This window comes from Engystomops pustulosus, chromosome 6 (genome assembly GCF_040894005.1).
Source record: "Engystomops pustulosus chromosome 6, aEngPut4.maternal, whole genome shotgun sequence".
Classification (NCBI taxonomy): Eukaryota; Metazoa; Chordata; class Amphibia; order Anura; family Leptodactylidae; genus Engystomops; species Engystomops pustulosus.
This window is the reverse complement of record NC_092416.1, coordinates 101,480,567-101,498,194: the sequence shown is the minus strand read 5'-3', so window position 1 is coordinate 101,498,194 and position 17,628 is coordinate 101,480,567. Positions and strand designations below refer to the sequence as shown.

Here is a 17,628-nt window from a genome sequence, read left to right as displayed (position 1 = left end):
TAATGTAACCACATTGTCACCTCACAGATCTTGATGGGTGATAATGTGTCTGCTTAGAGAGGCCCCGTCCACACCCTGGGATTTTACACTGAGCAGCCTAGAGAGTGATAGGAGCAATAACACTGTGTAAAATTGTAAAGTAAGGGGTTAAAATGATCTTTATTGTGTTAACATCAATAGGGGATTGGAATGTGAGAATTTCTTTTGTGGGAAAACCCCTTTAGTTTTGAGCTTGCTCATTTTGGCTTGTGCTTCGAAGTGGCTTGTGAACGTAAATGGAGTTTAAACAAGCAGAGTTCAAAAAAGAGGAGTCTACAGAACTGTAAGTAATCATTTTCCATCGCTTGATTTATACACTCTTCCCTGTTACAATCGACAATCTTGATAAGAGTACTCTGCTCACTGAGCAGGCAATAAGCAGGATAGAAGCTGAGGGTGGAGAGGAAAGCCAGGGGGACCAGGTAGGTTAGCTGGGTTACTGTAAATAGAAGGTGTAGACAGGGGTCCAAGAAAAAGGAAGGCCAATTCTGGCCAACAACTGAGGAAACTTGCTAAATTGTGCAATGATGTAAGGATGTCAGTGTCATTAATAGCAGCCCTAGCTGATCCTGCTTTCCCTGACAGCCTGGGGGAGCAGAGCAGCTAGTAATAGGGTGGATGGGAGTACAGGTTAGCCAAGGCAGATAGTGGTAGTAGGGGACTCTATAATCAGAAAGACAGAATAATTTGCCGCCAAGACCGCCTCAACTGAATGGATTGCTGTCTCCCTGGGCTCAGCATGTGGAGGAAAGGGTGGATAAATTACTGGGAGGGGCAGGGGATGACCCAACTATCGTGGTCAATGTTGGTACCAATGACAGAATAGATGGTAGGTGGAGGAGCCTGAGGAATAGTTTTAAAGAATTAGGTTCAAAGCTTAAGTGAAGGACCTCCAAGGTAGTATTCTCTGTAATACGACCTGTGCCATGCACCAATAAAATTGCTATAAATCATATAAATAACTGTGGAAAATGAAAGTATATGTTCACAAATGACAGAAGTATTGCAAGCAAAATGGGTGAGCTTGAGGCTCTGGTATAATAGGAACAGTTAGATGACTGGTTTTACACTGTTTTGGAAAGACAGGGCAAATAGACTTTCTATGCCAGATAAGCATGACGGCGACCCCAAATTGTGCAGGGGCTTTATCACCGAGTGCTCTCTGCCTATAGAATTGATGCCATCCCAGTTTGTCACCAAACACTAGTTTTTGGCTGAATTCCGGTCCGTGTTTGAGGAACCTGCACGAGCCTCCTCAGCTGAAATGGCGCTGCTGAACCTGTGCTAAGGAGACTCATCAGTGGGCAAATATGCTGTCAAGTTCCGCATCCTGGCTTCCGAGCTCTCCTGGAACGACGCAGCCTTGTCAGCAACTTTCAAAAAAAGTACTGCCTCCCCGGGTTAAAGACGCACTGGCTGCCCATGATGTGCCAGCTACTCTGAGTGGTCTCATCATCCTGCCCACTCGGATAGATGGCGGTTCATGGAGCGTGCTGGAGAACTTCATCACAAGCAACCACAGGCTACGCTTCCCCAACTACCTTGCTTGGCTCTGGTTTTCCAAAAGCCGCTCCAGCCTTCAGCTGCACAATCTGAAGCGGAGCCTATGCACGTTGACAGAGTCCGTCTCACTGCGGAGGAACATTCCAGGCGTTGGCGGGAAAAACTTTGCTTGTACTGTGCTAGTCCTGAACACTCCAGTGGGGCAATGTGTGGCTAATGTCACCCATAACAATTATTCTTGTGCCAAGATTATACCTGCAATAATTACACTGGCCACAGTGTAAAATTGCCATGAGCAATAAAATGATCTTACCATGTATCTTGACCTGTGGAAAACCTACAATGTACTAATAAGAAAAAACTGTATTTATATTAAAGTTATATCTTTTATTAATGTTAACACACAAATCAAATTCAGACATATATATCCCACAATGGGAAAATCAGGAAATAAATTCACATAGGGGAAACAGTTAGTCCCAGATGGAAAATGGGACATCCACGGAGTACTTGTGGCCCCCTCCTTTTTACTGACTGTCCTGCGTTCAAACACATGCCCTGTTACAAAAAGTATACCAATACGACCAACAATGGGACTAATAAAGGTAAGGTGACAATGATAAAGTGAAACCAGTAAATAAAGTAGACCGGAGGTACCTTCCAGTATTACGGGTTCAAAAAAGTAATTTCAAAACACACTTACCCATAGGCATAATGACATACATCCTGTCTTGCTCTTTTGCTCTATAATTTATGCCCCAGGATGGCTACCAAGTCTGTGCCTTTTGGCCTATACTTTTTGTGGACCCTCTTTTTCTTGTAAAACCATAGGCATAATGACAGGCGGACCGGGGACAGTCAGACGAGAAGGCCAGATTGATTACCCCGACGCACAATGCTTCGTCAAGAGGTAAAGCATTGATGTTGTGCCAAACATTAAGTACTCACTGTCGGTGTATCCGCTTCAAGGCACCTACCACGTAACATACCCGAACGCTGAGGTCGCGCACCAGAAACGTGTCACCAAAAGTGCGTCCGCCCGAGTCACATTACTGGATGAGCGCTACCATGGAGACGCGTCCCGAGATCTTGCACTTCCCCATGCGTGGGTTCGGCACACGCACATAGGCACGTCAGCAGAATGCCGCAGTATGGAATAGTAGATACGTGTATAGTACAACTTTAACAATAATACAAGACAGAATTACAAATGGATTAAAATCGAGCCAACCCCGTCTATTAAGTGCGCAAAAGTTGGCAAATTGGATAATATTTAATTATAAACAACCAAGTATGCTTAAAAAACCCCTCATCCTACCAAAGTGCATCCATGATTTCTTTCAGCATCACAAATTCTCATGTGCTGTCTATAGGATGTAAAACTAATACCCATTAAAATTGCACCAACCCCTCTAATAAATAAAAAATAATAAAACATGGGTATGAATGTTCCAATATCACTTCATACATAAATACCAACAGCCCATGCGTGTCTACCCATGAACCCCTATGACCCGTGAAAACATAATAGCCCTAAAGTGAATTAAAAATGTACAAAATTATCTAAAGTGTAAATATATATAGTAAGGTGCATGATGTGCAACATAACAAGGTTATCCTACATGTTAGTAGAAAAGTGCATATATTAAAACTCAAGTTAAAGTGCATAATAGACCTTAAATATCCTATACTAGTGTCCCCCTCTATTGAGGATATAGGTAAAGTGCAAATTATATGAATCAACTTGCTGACACTTAATAGAAGGGTTTGGCTCGATTTTAATCCATTTGTAATTCTGTCTTGTATTAATGTTTAAGTTGTACTATACACGTACCTACTATTCCATACTGCGGCGTTCTGCTGGCGCGCCTATGTGCGTGCACCGTGCCCGTGCATGGGTGTTAAGGAGATCGCACTGGTTTCGGGCGCCATCTTGACTACTGTCCGCCATCTTAGATACAGCGGCCATGTTCCCTGACCATTATCAAGTTAATGCCATGATTCAAACTTCATTTTATGTAACCTGGTTGCTGGCCTGTCAGCTAATACCCTTTGACATTTAATGAGAAGCCAGTCTGTCCTCGAAGCTGCATAATAATATGATTCTGGAGCCACTTATCATCTCCTTCTCAGCATTAGTATAAACAATATTTGGCGTCCCTGGGTGGGCTTAGAAGTAAACAACAACAACACCGAGACAGCCTCCTTGAAGAGTCCCCGCCGGCTTGGTGAACAGAACTGACCAGAGAGCTCTCAGGGTAAGCTGTTTTTTATTATCTACCTTGATATGTCACTTCTGGTTCACTGGTTGGACGGACCGGGTAAGACTGTCTCTGTGTTATGTATTTGCCACTGTTGTTCACTGTAACCTAAGCTCATAGTTTTTGGCAAAGAACCACTTTGTAAGGTGATGGACAGAGACTGAACAGAGACTGGACAGTGAGGGATGGTCAGACAGTCTGTGGTGTTAGCTGAAGCAGTGAGACGGGAAGTAGTAACCCTTAGATGTCTGCAATGCTAGAGTGGGAGAGTGGGAGATATTCTGTTGTGATTATCATAGTGTCTATAGTACTGTTTGACTAGTGTCAATAGGGTTGCCCACAGAGGTATAGAGCTCAATTTGTGCACGTGCAGCGGAGACCCACTCTGATCAAGTGTGCGTTTAGCTTAATTTTGGAGTCTGAACGACTTTGTGGATGACTGTAAGAACTAGTAGTGACTTGGTAAAGAGTCAGTAAGAGAGTTGACTTGGTAAAGAGTCAAGGAGAGAGTAGTTCAGTAAAGAGAGTTGATTTGGTTAAGAGTCAATAAGGGAGACTTGGTAAAGAGTCCTCTGTGGAAGTCTGGTATCTAGTTTCTTTGGGGTCGGTCACACAAGGTGTCGGATTCGTTGTATCTGTGGGGGACAGGTTTGGCAGTGTTGCAGTTGTAGACATTTGTGATGGGAAGTAAGCAAAGTAAAGTAAGCCAAGGGTGCGGACCTAGAAAAGCTACTCAGATTGTGTCCCACATGAGGGGAAAGATGCACAGAGACAGGTTGTTGAGTTAAGTAGGACTGATGGAAAAGTGTAAGTTGACATGATCGGACATAAGGGCTGGTAGTTTTGTGTTTGATTTGAGTGCATCGGAAGACCGACTGTGTCTTTTCATTTACTCTGTCAGCTCGCTGCCGGCAGCTATCTCATCCTCCCTCAAAGGGTTAATTAGGATTCACCTTACAAAAGTCAAGAGGGCTGTTGGGGCCCTGCATAAAAATCCCTAACAATGGGGAAGTGCACAATCTCCATGGTAGCGCTCGTCCGGTCATGTGACTTGGGCGGACGCACTTTTGGCAACGCGTTTCCGGTGCGCGACCTCAGTGTGCGGGTGTGTCACGTGGTAGGCACCCCTTGAAGCGGATACGCCGACAGTGAGTACTTAATATTTGGCATAACACCAATGCTTTACCTCTTGACGAAGCATTGTGCGAAACGCGCATTGGGGTAATCCATCTGGCCTTCTCGTCTGACTGTCCCTGGTCCGCCCGTTATTATGCCTATTAGTGTGTCTTGAAAAGACTTTTTTGAACCCGGATTACCAGAAGGTACCTCCGGTCTACTTTAATTACTGCTTTCACTTTATCATTGTCACCTTACTTTTATTTGTCCCATTGTTGGTCGTATTGGAATACTTTTTGTAACAGGGCATGTGTTTGACCGCAGGACAGTCAGTAAAAAGGAGGGGGCCACAAGTACTTTGTGGATGTCCCATTTTCCACCTGGGACTAACTGTTTCCCCTATGTGAATTTATTTACTGATTTTCCAATTGTGGGATATATAAATATGTCTGAATTTGATTTGTGTGTAACATTAATAAAAGATATACCTTTAATATAAATACTGTTTGGCAGCTCTTTTCTTTGGTATTTTTGATATTTTTGGTTAGAGAGCTGTTTGGCTTTGGTTGTGCCATAATATGTAGGGGCACATTTATTTTTTGTTGTATATCTATTAATAAGACTCCTGTCACGGGTGCCGACGCGATCCTTGTTTTAGATCCCGGGCACACCACTGCGCTTCTGTGTGGCGCTGCCCCGTCCCCAGGCCCTTACCTTTCAAGGATCCGGCTTCCGTCCGCATTTGGCCGCGCGGGTGTCCCCGCTCCCTAGGGCTCGCGCGCCAGCTCTCCAGAATTTAAGAGGCCAGCGTCCTGGTGATTGGGGCTGGTCGAATCCGGCTCTGCTATATAATCCAGCGGCTCCCATCATTCCTCGTCGGATCTTCAGCCATTTTCATTGAAGATAAAGCCCTCATGTGTTCCCGTTTCTCCTGAGTGTTCCTGGGTTCCAGTCTGTTCCTGCATTCCTGTTCCGTTTCCTGCCATGTATTTCCAGTGTTCCTTCCAGCGCTGTTCTCCTGCTGTCATGCCTGGGCTCAGACTGTCTCCTGCATTACTACTTGGCTGCCACGAGGACTAGTCGCACCTGTGGAACGCCCTGGTGGCATGAAGCCAACTGTGAGTTACTGGATAAAGTTACATATACAGTACTTGAAAAAAGCCCCATACAGAAATTCAAAGAAAGACTACAGACCCACCTCATTAAATATGTCGAGATAGGGGTTCTGTCAGAACAATTTGTGGCAAAATTATTACCTAATTTTCCCCGTTAGCCAAATTGGTATTTTTTGCCGAACATCCACAAATCAATAATGGATCCTCCTGGTCGACTAATTGTGGCAGGTATTGGTTCTCTAACAGAGCCCCTCTCAAAATATATTGATTGGTTGCTCCATCCATTGCTCAGAGATATTCCTTCACATTTGAAAGATACTAATTCCTTCTTGAAAAATCTTGAGGATATAGAGTGGTCAGTTAGCTATAGAATATTGACGTAGAAAGTCTATATACTCGTATTCCTCAGGATCTTGGTGTTGGCAGTTAGAGAATTATTACATGGTACTAATAAGAGTGAATTGTTTGTTACTCCCTTAGATTTGTAACATAATGTTTTTCAAGTTAACGAAGTAAAATTAGTAGGAATGGCAATGTGGTCCCTCATTGCCTGTACCCTGGCAAACATCTTCCTACACACTAAATGTTTTATGGTTAATGATCCACACACTACATTTATAAAATTCTTTTCAGGTATGTGGATGACAAATGGGCAGGTTCCAAGTTAGAACTTGATGATTTTGTTGCATATTCAAACAAGAATAACATGAACATGAAGTTTACATCCAAATGTAGTCAAAACTCCCTGGAATTCCTAGATGTGATGGTGGTTATTGGGAAGGTATATAAACTAAAGGGTATAGAAAAGAGACAGCTACCAATTTCATCTTACGCTACAAAAGTTTTCACCCCTCACACACAAAGGATGGAATTCCAACTAGTCAATTACTACGACTTCGAAGAATAAATAGTGGAGAGGATACCTTTGGCTCCCAGGCAGATGAGTTAGAGACCTGCTTGAGCTAGGGGTTACTCCACACATGTCATAAAAAAGCTTGTTCAAAGGTAACTAAGGTAAAGCGATCAGAATTGCGAAATAGACAATAAACAAATATACTTTAAGTAGATAAAGATACTCAGGAATGGAGATTCACATTCACATTCGGGTATAGTCCGCAAGAAAACATCATCCATTCTGCAATATTAAATAACTGGCACTTACTAGCCATGGATCCACAATTACAAAACGCAGTAAGCCATAGACCACTTATATCATTTAGAAGTAGTAAAACACTTAGGAGTGTATTAGTACATAATTGTTTTTCCAGAGGTCAAAATACATGGTCAGATCGTTTTATTCCTCATGGCAATTTTAAGAGTGGCCAGGGTAATTATTGCAGGTATAATCTCGGCCCAAGGACAATTGTTATGGGTGACATTAGCCACACAGTAAGGCAATTTTTTAATTGCAAATCGCAATACAGGTGGTCTCCTACTTAAGGACACCCAACTTACAGACAACCCATAGTTATAGACATAAAAGAAAATCATATTTACAGTTTTCTACACTTTATTTCTAATGTATGCAATGGACCATATAGTGTGTTTTTGTTTTTGTCTTTTATACAAAAATATTAATAAATGTTTCTCATTTTTGATTTGTTTAGGTCATATACACAATCAGAGATCCTAAAGATACTGCTGTCTCCTTGTATTACTTTTCTAAAATGAGTGCATTCTACAAAGATATGGAAAGTATAGATGATTGTCTTAAAGATTACTTATTTGGAAACAGTAAGTAGTTAAAACAAATAAAACTGTTCCATGTATCTTAACCCCTTCTGGTCTAAGCCATTTTAGCGCCTTAGGACCAAGCATAATTTTTTAAATTTGAATCACAAAAGAGAAAAAAGAGTCTTTTTTCAGCTCACCGACATAGGAGAAAGCCATATGAGGATCTGGCGCACGGAGCAGGAGGGTCGGGCCGTACCAAGGCAAAATGGAAACCAAACGTGGAAAAACTCCAGCGAAGATCCAAAAAATTGAGGTCAAAAAAGTAAAAATAGAGAAAAATCAAAAGAAAAAAGGGAAGCATAAGAACTAACTTTTAGTCCATAAGGTTAAAAAATCATGTGCACATGGGATAGGGGAGAGCCATGACGCGTTTCGGAAGTTAATCCTTAGTCATACTGGCCAGTGAGTATGAGGATGCCCCATATGTGTTGGTAACGCTGTGAATTTCCCCACTCTGGGACTAATAAAGGATTATCTTATCTTATCTTATCTTAAACTGCTGTATGGTTAAATGGCCAGGCATAGAATGGAAGGAGCACCATTTAGAGCAGATCTGCATTGTCACATTTTACAGGCTGTTTTTGTAATTTGGACATTTGGGGGATTATTTTTTTTGTGGATTAGATCCACTTTTTGGGTATATCATTTACGGGGGGTTCAAAAACTAATATTCAGATTTTATTAATTCTTTCTTGGTGGTGGTTAAAAAAATAATTCATTCTTGTTTATGGTTTTTAGCATTTTTTTCCCCGAAAGTTAACTGTACTATAAAAAATAAGGTGTTATCTTTATTCTACGGGTCATAACGATTAAGGCGATAGCTCATTTATATAGCTTTTTTATGCTTAACTTGTTTTGAAGAATCTAGAACTCATTTTGTGAGAAATTCACTTGTTTTTGCATCACCATGCAACAATTTTTTTTTTTTGTTTACAGAGCTGTTTTAGAGCTTATTTTTTGTAGGGGAACAGCACTTTTCCTTGGTATCATGTCGGGGTAAATGTTACTTTTTTATCACTTTTTATGCTTTTTTTTGCATTTTTTTTATGCTGTTCACCGTACCGGTCCAGTGACAATTTTATTGTATTGTACGGGTTGTTATGGATGTGGTTATACCCAATATGTTGTGGATTTTTTTGGTGATTTTCACTTTTTTATGTTGTATTTGATTTTTATATGGGATGGGGCTTCAGGGGATTTTTATTCTTTTTTTAATAATTTTTTTAAATTGCACTTTTTTTTGTAAACTTTTTACTGTTTTATTTTGTCCCAGTGATCACTTGATCAATTGTAATATACTGCATTACTGATGTATTGCAGCATATTACATTGTAAGCCTATGCATTCTTCATAGGCTGACAGCTGCAGTGTTGAAGGCAGCCCTGGTGTCAATATCGGACCTCAGGGCTGACACAGCAACAATCGGCACCTCCGTGCTCTGCTTGGAAGGCCCCAATTGTTGCAGCGATGCACTATAGACGCCGTGGTCACTATGACCACGGCGTCTATAGATTTAAACAGGCGGGATCGCGATAGTCAGCTGTAGTTGCAGGATCCCATCTATCGCATCCAGGCGATCACCATAATGTAACTTTACATCAAGGTGCGGGAAGGGGTTAAGATTAGAGATGAGCGAGCACTAAAATGCTCGGGTGCTCGTTATTCGATACGAGCTTTTCCCGATGCTCGGGTGCTCGTATCGAATAACGAACCCCATTAAAGTCAATGGGAGACCCGAGCATTTTTTTAGTAAAAGAGAACATTAAAAGAACAGTGCATAATAAAATATCCCAGATGTTACTGATGTTTTGCTTGTAAGAACACATTCAAGTAACACTATTCTTCACTTTCCAGGTGTTCGCGCGTGTCTCCCGCTAAGTTAGGAGATGTTCAGAACATCTGGAATGTGAAGAATAGTGTTCTTTCAATGTGTTCTGCACTTAAATGGTCCTGTATTCACAGTTTTTAATGTTTTAATTCTATTCTTCACTTTGCAGATGTTAGCGCGTGTCTTCCGATAATGTCGGAGATGTGTGCGCACATCAGCAATGTGAAGAATAGTGTTATGTAAATGTGTTCTGCACTTAAATGTTCGTGTTTTCACTGTTTTTAATGTTTTAATTCTATTCTTCACATTGCAGGTGTGCGCGCGTGTCTCCCGATAGGTTCGGAGATACGCGCGCACAGCTGCAAAGTAAAGAATAGTGTTATTTAAATGTGTTCTGCCCTTAAATGTTCGTGTTTTCACTGTTTTTAATGTTTTAATTCTATTCTTCACATTGCAGGTGTGCGCGCGTGTCTCCCGATAGGTTCGGAGATACGCGCGCACAGTTGCAAAGTGAAGAATAGTGTTATTTAAATGTGTTCTGCCCTTAAATGTTCGTGTTTTCACTGTTTTTAATGTTTTAATTCTATTCTTCACATTGCAGGTGTGCGTGCGTGTCTCCCGATAGGTTCGGAGATATACGCGCACAGCTGCAAAGTGAAGAATAGAATTAAAACATTAAAAACAGTGAAAACACGAACATTTAAGTGCAGGACACATTGAAAGAACACTATTCTTCACATTCCAGATGTTCCGAACATCTCCTAACTTAGCGGGAGACACGCGCGAACACCTGGAAAGTGAAGAATAGTGTTATTTCAATGTGTTCTTACAAGCAAAACATCAGTAAACATCTGGGATATTTTATTATGTAATAACAATACTGTTCTTCACTTAATTTAATGCTCGATCTCGAGCCGCCGAGATACTCGTCCGAGTAACGAGCCGGTCCGAGTATGCTAATACTCGACCGAGCAGTATACTCGGACGAGTATACTCGCTCATCTCTAGTTAAGATTATATGGAATCAATTTTTCATCCTTCATCTATTTCAGTACCATATGGATCTTGGTTTAATCATGTCAAGGGATGGATGAAGATGATGGGAAAAGACAACTTTATGTTTCACACATATGAGGATCTTCAAAGGGTAAACCTTTCATTTAAACACTTAACATAAAGGGGAAACACTCAATATATAAACCTCCCCCTCCTCTTTTATTGTATTTGTGATTGTAATTAAAGCAGTGGATTTTCAGCTCCATGTACTGCCTGTCAGGGCCGGTTCTAGACAAAGTGGGGCCCTGGGCAAAACTAAAAGTGGGGCCCCAAAATAAAGCTATTTTATGACCAGTCACTGTCAGTAAGCGGCTCCCTTTAGTATGGTAAAACAAACTGTAATATGGGAGAATTTTATAGGAGATAGATGATAGGGAGATCAATGGGGAGCACGGAAATCACAATACATAAAACAGTAGATTACAATCCTCAATCTTTATTTCCACAAGGCAACAAAAAAGACAAAACAATTTAAAATCATCACCTAAAATACACAACAACAAACTCAATGAATCACAAGTCCACCTCAATAAGTATAAAGTAAATATAGAGAGCACAATATATGTATATGAGTATATACCAGAACCCAATGGTAAATTTTGCTTAAATAGAAAAGAGGGCGTTACATGTATAGGTGCCTACCAATCATACACAAGGCTCTCGAGACCACCACCGCAGCACCGCAGGTGCATTGCAATGTGAAATTCTGCAGTTTTTGGGGTATTCTGCACTAGTGACTGCTGAATTGTATTTACTTCTTGATACGGTTATAGTTCTCAATTTCACTATTAATGTCTCTTCTTGTATTCAATCATTACTGCTTTTATGCGGGTTAATTTTCTGTGAGATATTTTTATATGAGTAAAAAGTTATGTCTCTCCTTGTATCTGTGCATCTTAGTGGATGAACTTTTAGTGATACTATATTTGTATTTGAGAAAAAAACTTATATCTGCCTTTTCCTCATGAAATGTTTTTAAGGGTGTATCTCCTAAAAATTCTATATGGCAGTGATCCAAACTGGATACCTGCGAATGCCAGGAATATCATCCTAATGTACCAGTTTAATATACACTGTTGGGCCGAGTTTGCTGAAACGCATATTTTTCTCAATGCACTGATCAAGGTTTGAAGATACTGCAAATATGTATCAGCGCATGGTTTATATTGCTGATTGTACGATATATTAAAGTTTCGGCACATAGAACTACGGTAATGGCGAATTAAATATGCAATACAAGTGGTACATGAAGCGCTTTGATCTGGTGGGCATGTTTTTACACGGCCCTTCGGACGTTATGGCTCACGGAGCCGCCCCTCAGATGTCAGGTGATTGAGCCAGCCTTGTTTAAAAAAGCTGGACATGCGCAGTGTACTCCAGCACACACCAGCTGCAGGTTTGGTTTTCACTATACAGGACATGTGTGAGAAACAGAGCCACTGTTTTGATCTAACTACAGCAAGCAACTTCTAACTTCTTATGACCGTATGATTACATCTTTATTTACTTGGGCTTTTTTCCAAGCACAGAGTTTCCCAGACATGGCATCTTTCTGCAGTCTGCTTTTTTTTAAAGAGACCGATCTTAGGCTGCCTGGGACTGTAGAAATATTGAGAAGGTGTGAATAGGATCAGTTTAGATCTATTATAGAACTTGATTCAGGCCCCCATGATTCTTCCTGTGCATGTGGCCTTACCCACAGTTTTGGGTCACTCAGGAAGTTATGTTACTGCCATGTTGATACTTTGGGAAAAGATAGTGAGTTTTGGGTCACATTTTGGCCACTTGATCTCAAAAAGTTTCACTATCACTGCCATATACTGACCCTTATAAGCCCTAAAGACAGGATACTGTATTACTCTATAGACTCAATTCGGGAATGCTGCTCTAAACAGCTTCCACCCCGAATGGGACCTGTCCATGGGATAACAATTTCCTATTTTCCCCTAATTTATGGGATCAGTGTATGAAACACACACGGAATTTAAAAGTGTGTGATATAGGAGGAAAGGAAGTCAAAAAATTAATGAAGTCTCATGAAGTCTCATTCATGAAATCCTGAAATCATGCCATGTTTCGCCCCAATGAATTATTTAAGTCGCTCATCAGGGGAGACAGTTTTAACCTGCCAAAGAAAATGTATACTTTAGTACAATGCCCACAAAACTCAACTACTGTAGCGTGATGCTATGAGGAGCAGAGAAGGGAGAAGCAGTAATAAATTGCATCTACCTTCTCCCTAAGGTCTCCGGGTTTATCTGACACACGGAGACCCCCTCCTGCTCCTGTGCTAAACTCCAGACCTGCGCCCGCTGACATCTAAAGTCAGCAGGCCAGCATAGAGGAGTTAAAGCAAAGTGTTTAAAGTGTGGGGGGTCTAACAGAAAAACAAGCATTATAAACATGTGGGTTATAAGTGTGTAGGGCACGGGCATACAGAAAATGGGGCAATTTAAATGTTGACCAACAAAAAAGAGGCCATGATAAGTGGGCAGATGCTAGAGGGGGGTTAATATGTGGGCTAAAGGAAAGGAAAAATATATGTAAGGAGCTACAGGAATATCATAGTAAATCATAGTATATAAAACGCAAGTCCATCAAGCCCAACCTTTGAGTATTTAATAAGAGGCCTCTCTTGAACATGTACATAGAGTACGCCATAACAACCTCCTGCGGCAGAGATTTCAATAGTCTTTGCTCTTATATTAAAGAATCCCTGTCTATGGCGATGGTAAAATCGCCTCTCCTCTAGGCGCAGAGGATGCCCCCTTGTCCTGGTCACAGGATCTTTGGAGAGATCCTTTTACTGCCCATTCAGATATTTGTACATTGTGATGAGGTCTCCCCTCAGTCATATTTTTTATAAACTGAATAATAATAATGAATTTTGTGATCTATCATTGTATTCTAGTTTCCTCATTCCTCTAATAATCTTGATTGCTCTCCTCTGCACCTTGTTCAACTATGTCAACTAGATGTGGTCTGACCAGTGATTTCAATAAGGGCAAAACTATGTACTTATTCCTTAGGCCAAGGCTCTGCACAGGGAAGCTTGGCCAAACACCTGGAAACCTCAGAAAAGGATGGAAACACCACGGAAATGGACAGGAAACAGATGGGGCAGCATGCATGGATGCCTCTGAGGCTGCTTAATCGTACCATTATGCCAAAATTAAGGGCAACAGCATGGCCATGACAGAGTGACCGAATGAGGCTAGATAGCATCTAAAACATGCAATAATTGACCCTGACACTATAGGGGATGGCATGCAGAGGCAGCGGCAGCAGCGGCAGGCTAGAGAGTGTCATGGCGACATACCCTAAATGGACTCAGGCTTCACCAAAGGAGGTGAGCAAGAAGCGCTGAAATGATTTCCTATGTGAACAAAAGGTTGACGGTATATTTAGTCGATAACACAGCATGGTGGCGACATAGTGACCAAGTTCCATAACGTATCTGGTGAAACACCCGAAAAATGAGCCTGACACAGCTCTTTTGATAAGGGGACGACATGTGGAGGCAGCCATGGAGACGACTTCCATGATTAAGAGCGACAGTATGGGGCATTCATATTGCGCTGCTATGATTGCAACTTCAGGTCTCCAGCATGGCGGCGACAGATGGGCCGAGTTCCACTCTGTATCTGGTGAAACACCTGAAAATTCTGCCTGACACAGCTCGTTTGATAAGGGGACGATGTATGGAGGCAGTGAACTAGTAGTAGATTAAAGGTGCTGCAGTTAAAACTATGTTAGTTGGATCTTGGGATAGAGCTGGCGCTCCGCTGCCAGGCGAGCTTTCGCCTATCCAAGCCCCTGTCTCTCGGCTACTCCCCAAACAGCACTTCTAAGAACATTTTGTATAAGATCAAGTGTAGTAGCGTTCTTATAAGTTTGGGATATGGCGGGTGAGGGGAATGTAAACAGATGCGCAAGAAGCACTGAAATAATATCGGTAAATGATAAAAGTTTGCCAGTATATTTTGAGGATTACACAGCAGGGTGGCGACAAAGTTAACGAGTTTGATGTGGAAGCCATGAAAACAACCCAAAATTCTGCCTGACACAGCTCGTTTGATAAGGGGACCATGTATGGAGGCAGTGAACTAGTAGTAGATTAAAGGTGCTGCAGTTAAAACTATGTTAGTTGGATCTTGGGATGGAGCTGGCGCTCCGCTGCCAGGCGAGCTTTCGCCAATCCAAGCCCCTGTCTCTAGTCTACTCCCCAAACAGCACTTCTAAGAACCTTTTGTATAAGATCAAGTGTAGTAGTGTTCTTATAAGTTTGGGTTATGGTGGGTGAGGGGAATGTAAACAGATGCGCAAGAAGCGCTGAAATAATATTGGTAAATGATAAAAGTTTGCCAGTATAATTTGTGGATTACACAGCAGGGTGGCGACAAAGTTAACAAGTTTGATGTGGAAGCCATGAAAACAACCCAAAATTCTGCCTGACACAGTTCGTTTGATAAGGAGACCATGTATGGAGGCAGCTATATGGACGACTTTTGGAGGCAGCTATGGCGATGACGTGTGGAGGTAGCAATGGAGACAACGTGTGGAGGCGGCTAAAAAGACGACATGTGGAGGCTGCTATGGAGACAATTTAATTTGGATAGTGCCTGTATGTGGCAGTCCAAAAAAGTTTTCAAACCATAGGAGCAGGTAGGTGGTCCTCCAGAAAACTTAATAAATTGAGTGCCTGTATGTGGCAGTCCAAAAAAGTTTTCAAACCAGAGGAGCAGGTAGGTGGTCCTCCAGAAAAATTAAATAGATTGAGTGCCTGTATGTGGCACTCCCAAAAATTGTTTAAAACAGAGGACCGGGTAGGTGGCCCACCAGAAAAATTAAACACATAGAGTACTATAGCTAGAGCCAGTTGGCCCTGGAAAAAAATAGCCAGTTTCCTCTGCTTTAGTGTACAAAGAGAATGAGAAGGAGGACAATGAGGAGGAGGAGTACATACATTATCAAGGTTGAGCTTCTTTCACCTGGTGGAGAATGAAAATCCGGAGAAATCCAGGCATTATTCATCTTGATAAGCGTCAGCCTGTCAGCGCTGTCAGTCGACAGGCGTGTACGCTTATCGGTGATGATGCCACCAGCTGCACTGAAAACCCGTACGGACAACACGCTAGCGCCAGGGCAGGCAGGCAAGAATTTCCAAGGCGTACAGCGCCAGTTCGTGCCACATGTCCAGCTTTGAAACCCAGTAGTTGTAGGGAGCTGTGTGATCATTTAGGACGATGGTATGGTCAGCTACGTACTCCCTCACCATCTTTCTGTAAAGATCAGCCCTACTCTGCCGAGACTTGGGACAGGTGACAGTATCTTGCTGGGGTGACATAAAACTGGCAAAGGCCTTGTAAAGCGTACCCCTGCCAGTGCTGGACAAGCTGCCTGCTCGCCTACTCTCCCTCGCTACTTGTCCCGCAGAAGTACGCCCTCTGCTGCTAGCGCTGTCAGAAGGGAAATACTGTTTCAGCTTGTGCACCAGGGCCTGCTGGTATTCATGCATTCTCACACTCCTTTCCTCTCCAGGGATGAGAGTGGAAAGATTTTGCTTGTACCGTGGGTCCAGGAGAGTGAATGCCCAGAAATCGGTGCTGGAATAAATTCTTTGAACGCGAGGGTCACGGGATAGGCAGCCTAGCATGAAATCTGCCATATGCGCCAGAGTCCCAACGCGCAAGAATTCACTCCCCTATGTTTTACAACCCTTGACTGTTTGTAGCTCCATGAGAGAAGTGTGCAGCACATAGCTGTTATTGCTGTATTTTTTACTCCCCTCACTGGCCTGACTCTCCATTTCCTCCTCCTCCAACTCCTCCAACTCCTCTTCTGCCCTTACACGCTGAACAGTGAAGGACTGAACAATGGTCCCCTCTTCTGTCTCGCCAACATTCTCCTCCTCTTCCTCCTCATCCTCCTCCACCTCCTCCGATATGCGCTGAGAAACAGACCTAAGGGTGCTTTGGCTATCAACAAGGGAATCTTCTTCCCCCGTCTCTTGTGACGAGCGCAAAGTTTCCGACTTCATGCTGACCAGAGAGTTTTTCAACATGCCAAGCAGCGGGATGGTGAGGCTGATGATGGCGGCATCGCCACTGACCATCTGCGTTGACTCCTCAAAGTTACTCAGCACCTGACAGATATCAGACATCCACGTCCACTCCTGATTGTAGACTTGAGGAAGCTGACTGACCTGACTACCAGTTCTGGTGGAAGTTGACATCTGGCAGTCTACAATCGCTCTGCGCTGCTGGTAAACTCTGGATAACATGGTTAATGTTGAATTCCACCTCGTGGGCACGTCGCACAACAGTCGGTGAGCGGGCAGTTGGAGGCGGCGCTGCGCTGCCCTGAGAGTGGCAGCATCTGTGCTGGACTTCCGGAAATGCGGCGCACCTTCGTGAGCAAATCAGACAGATTGGGGTATGTCTTGAGGAAACGCTGAACTATGAGATTTAACACATGGGCCAGGCATGGCACATGTGTCAGTCTGCCGAGTTGCAGAGCAGCCACCAGGTTACGACCGTTGTCACATACAACCATGCCTGGCTTCAGGTTCAGCGGTGCCATCCACAGATCAGTCTGCGCCGTGATGCCCTGTAATAGCTCTTGGGCGGTGTGCCTTTTATCGCCTAGGCTCAGCAGTTTGAGCAATGCCTGCTGTGGCTTAGCGATGGCACTGCTGCTGTGCCTAGAGCTACCGACTGATGGCGCCATGCCCGCGGATGGTAATTCAGAGGAGGAGGTGGAGGAGGGGTGGGAGGAGGAAGAGGCATAGTAGGCCTTTGAGACCTGGACCGAGGTAGACCCCGCAATCCTCGGCGTCGGCAGTATATGACCAGCCCCAGGGTCAGACTCGGTCCCAGCCTCCACCAAGTTAACCCAATGTGCCGTCAGCGATATATAGTGGCCCTGCCCGGCAGCACTCGTCCACGTTTCCGTGGTCAGGTGGACCTTGTCAGAA

The 17,628-nt window shown here is 43.0% G+C and overlaps 1 protein-coding gene across 2 annotated transcripts in view; it reads left to right on the top strand.

Moving 5' to 3' along the window:
• Positions 1-17,628, top strand: part of LOC140064053 (sulfotransferase 2B1-like) — a 151,902-nt gene that overhangs the window by 88,226 nt on the left and 46,048 nt on the right. For both annotated transcript variants that reach the window (XM_072110495.1, XM_072110494.1), the window contains 2 exons: positions 7,642-7,768; positions 10,649-10,743. In XM_072110495.1, the coding sequence (XP_071966596.1) occupies positions 7,642-7,768; positions 10,649-10,743 (222 nt within the window). The remainder of the gene's footprint in view (positions 1-7,641; positions 7,769-10,648; positions 10,744-17,628) is intronic.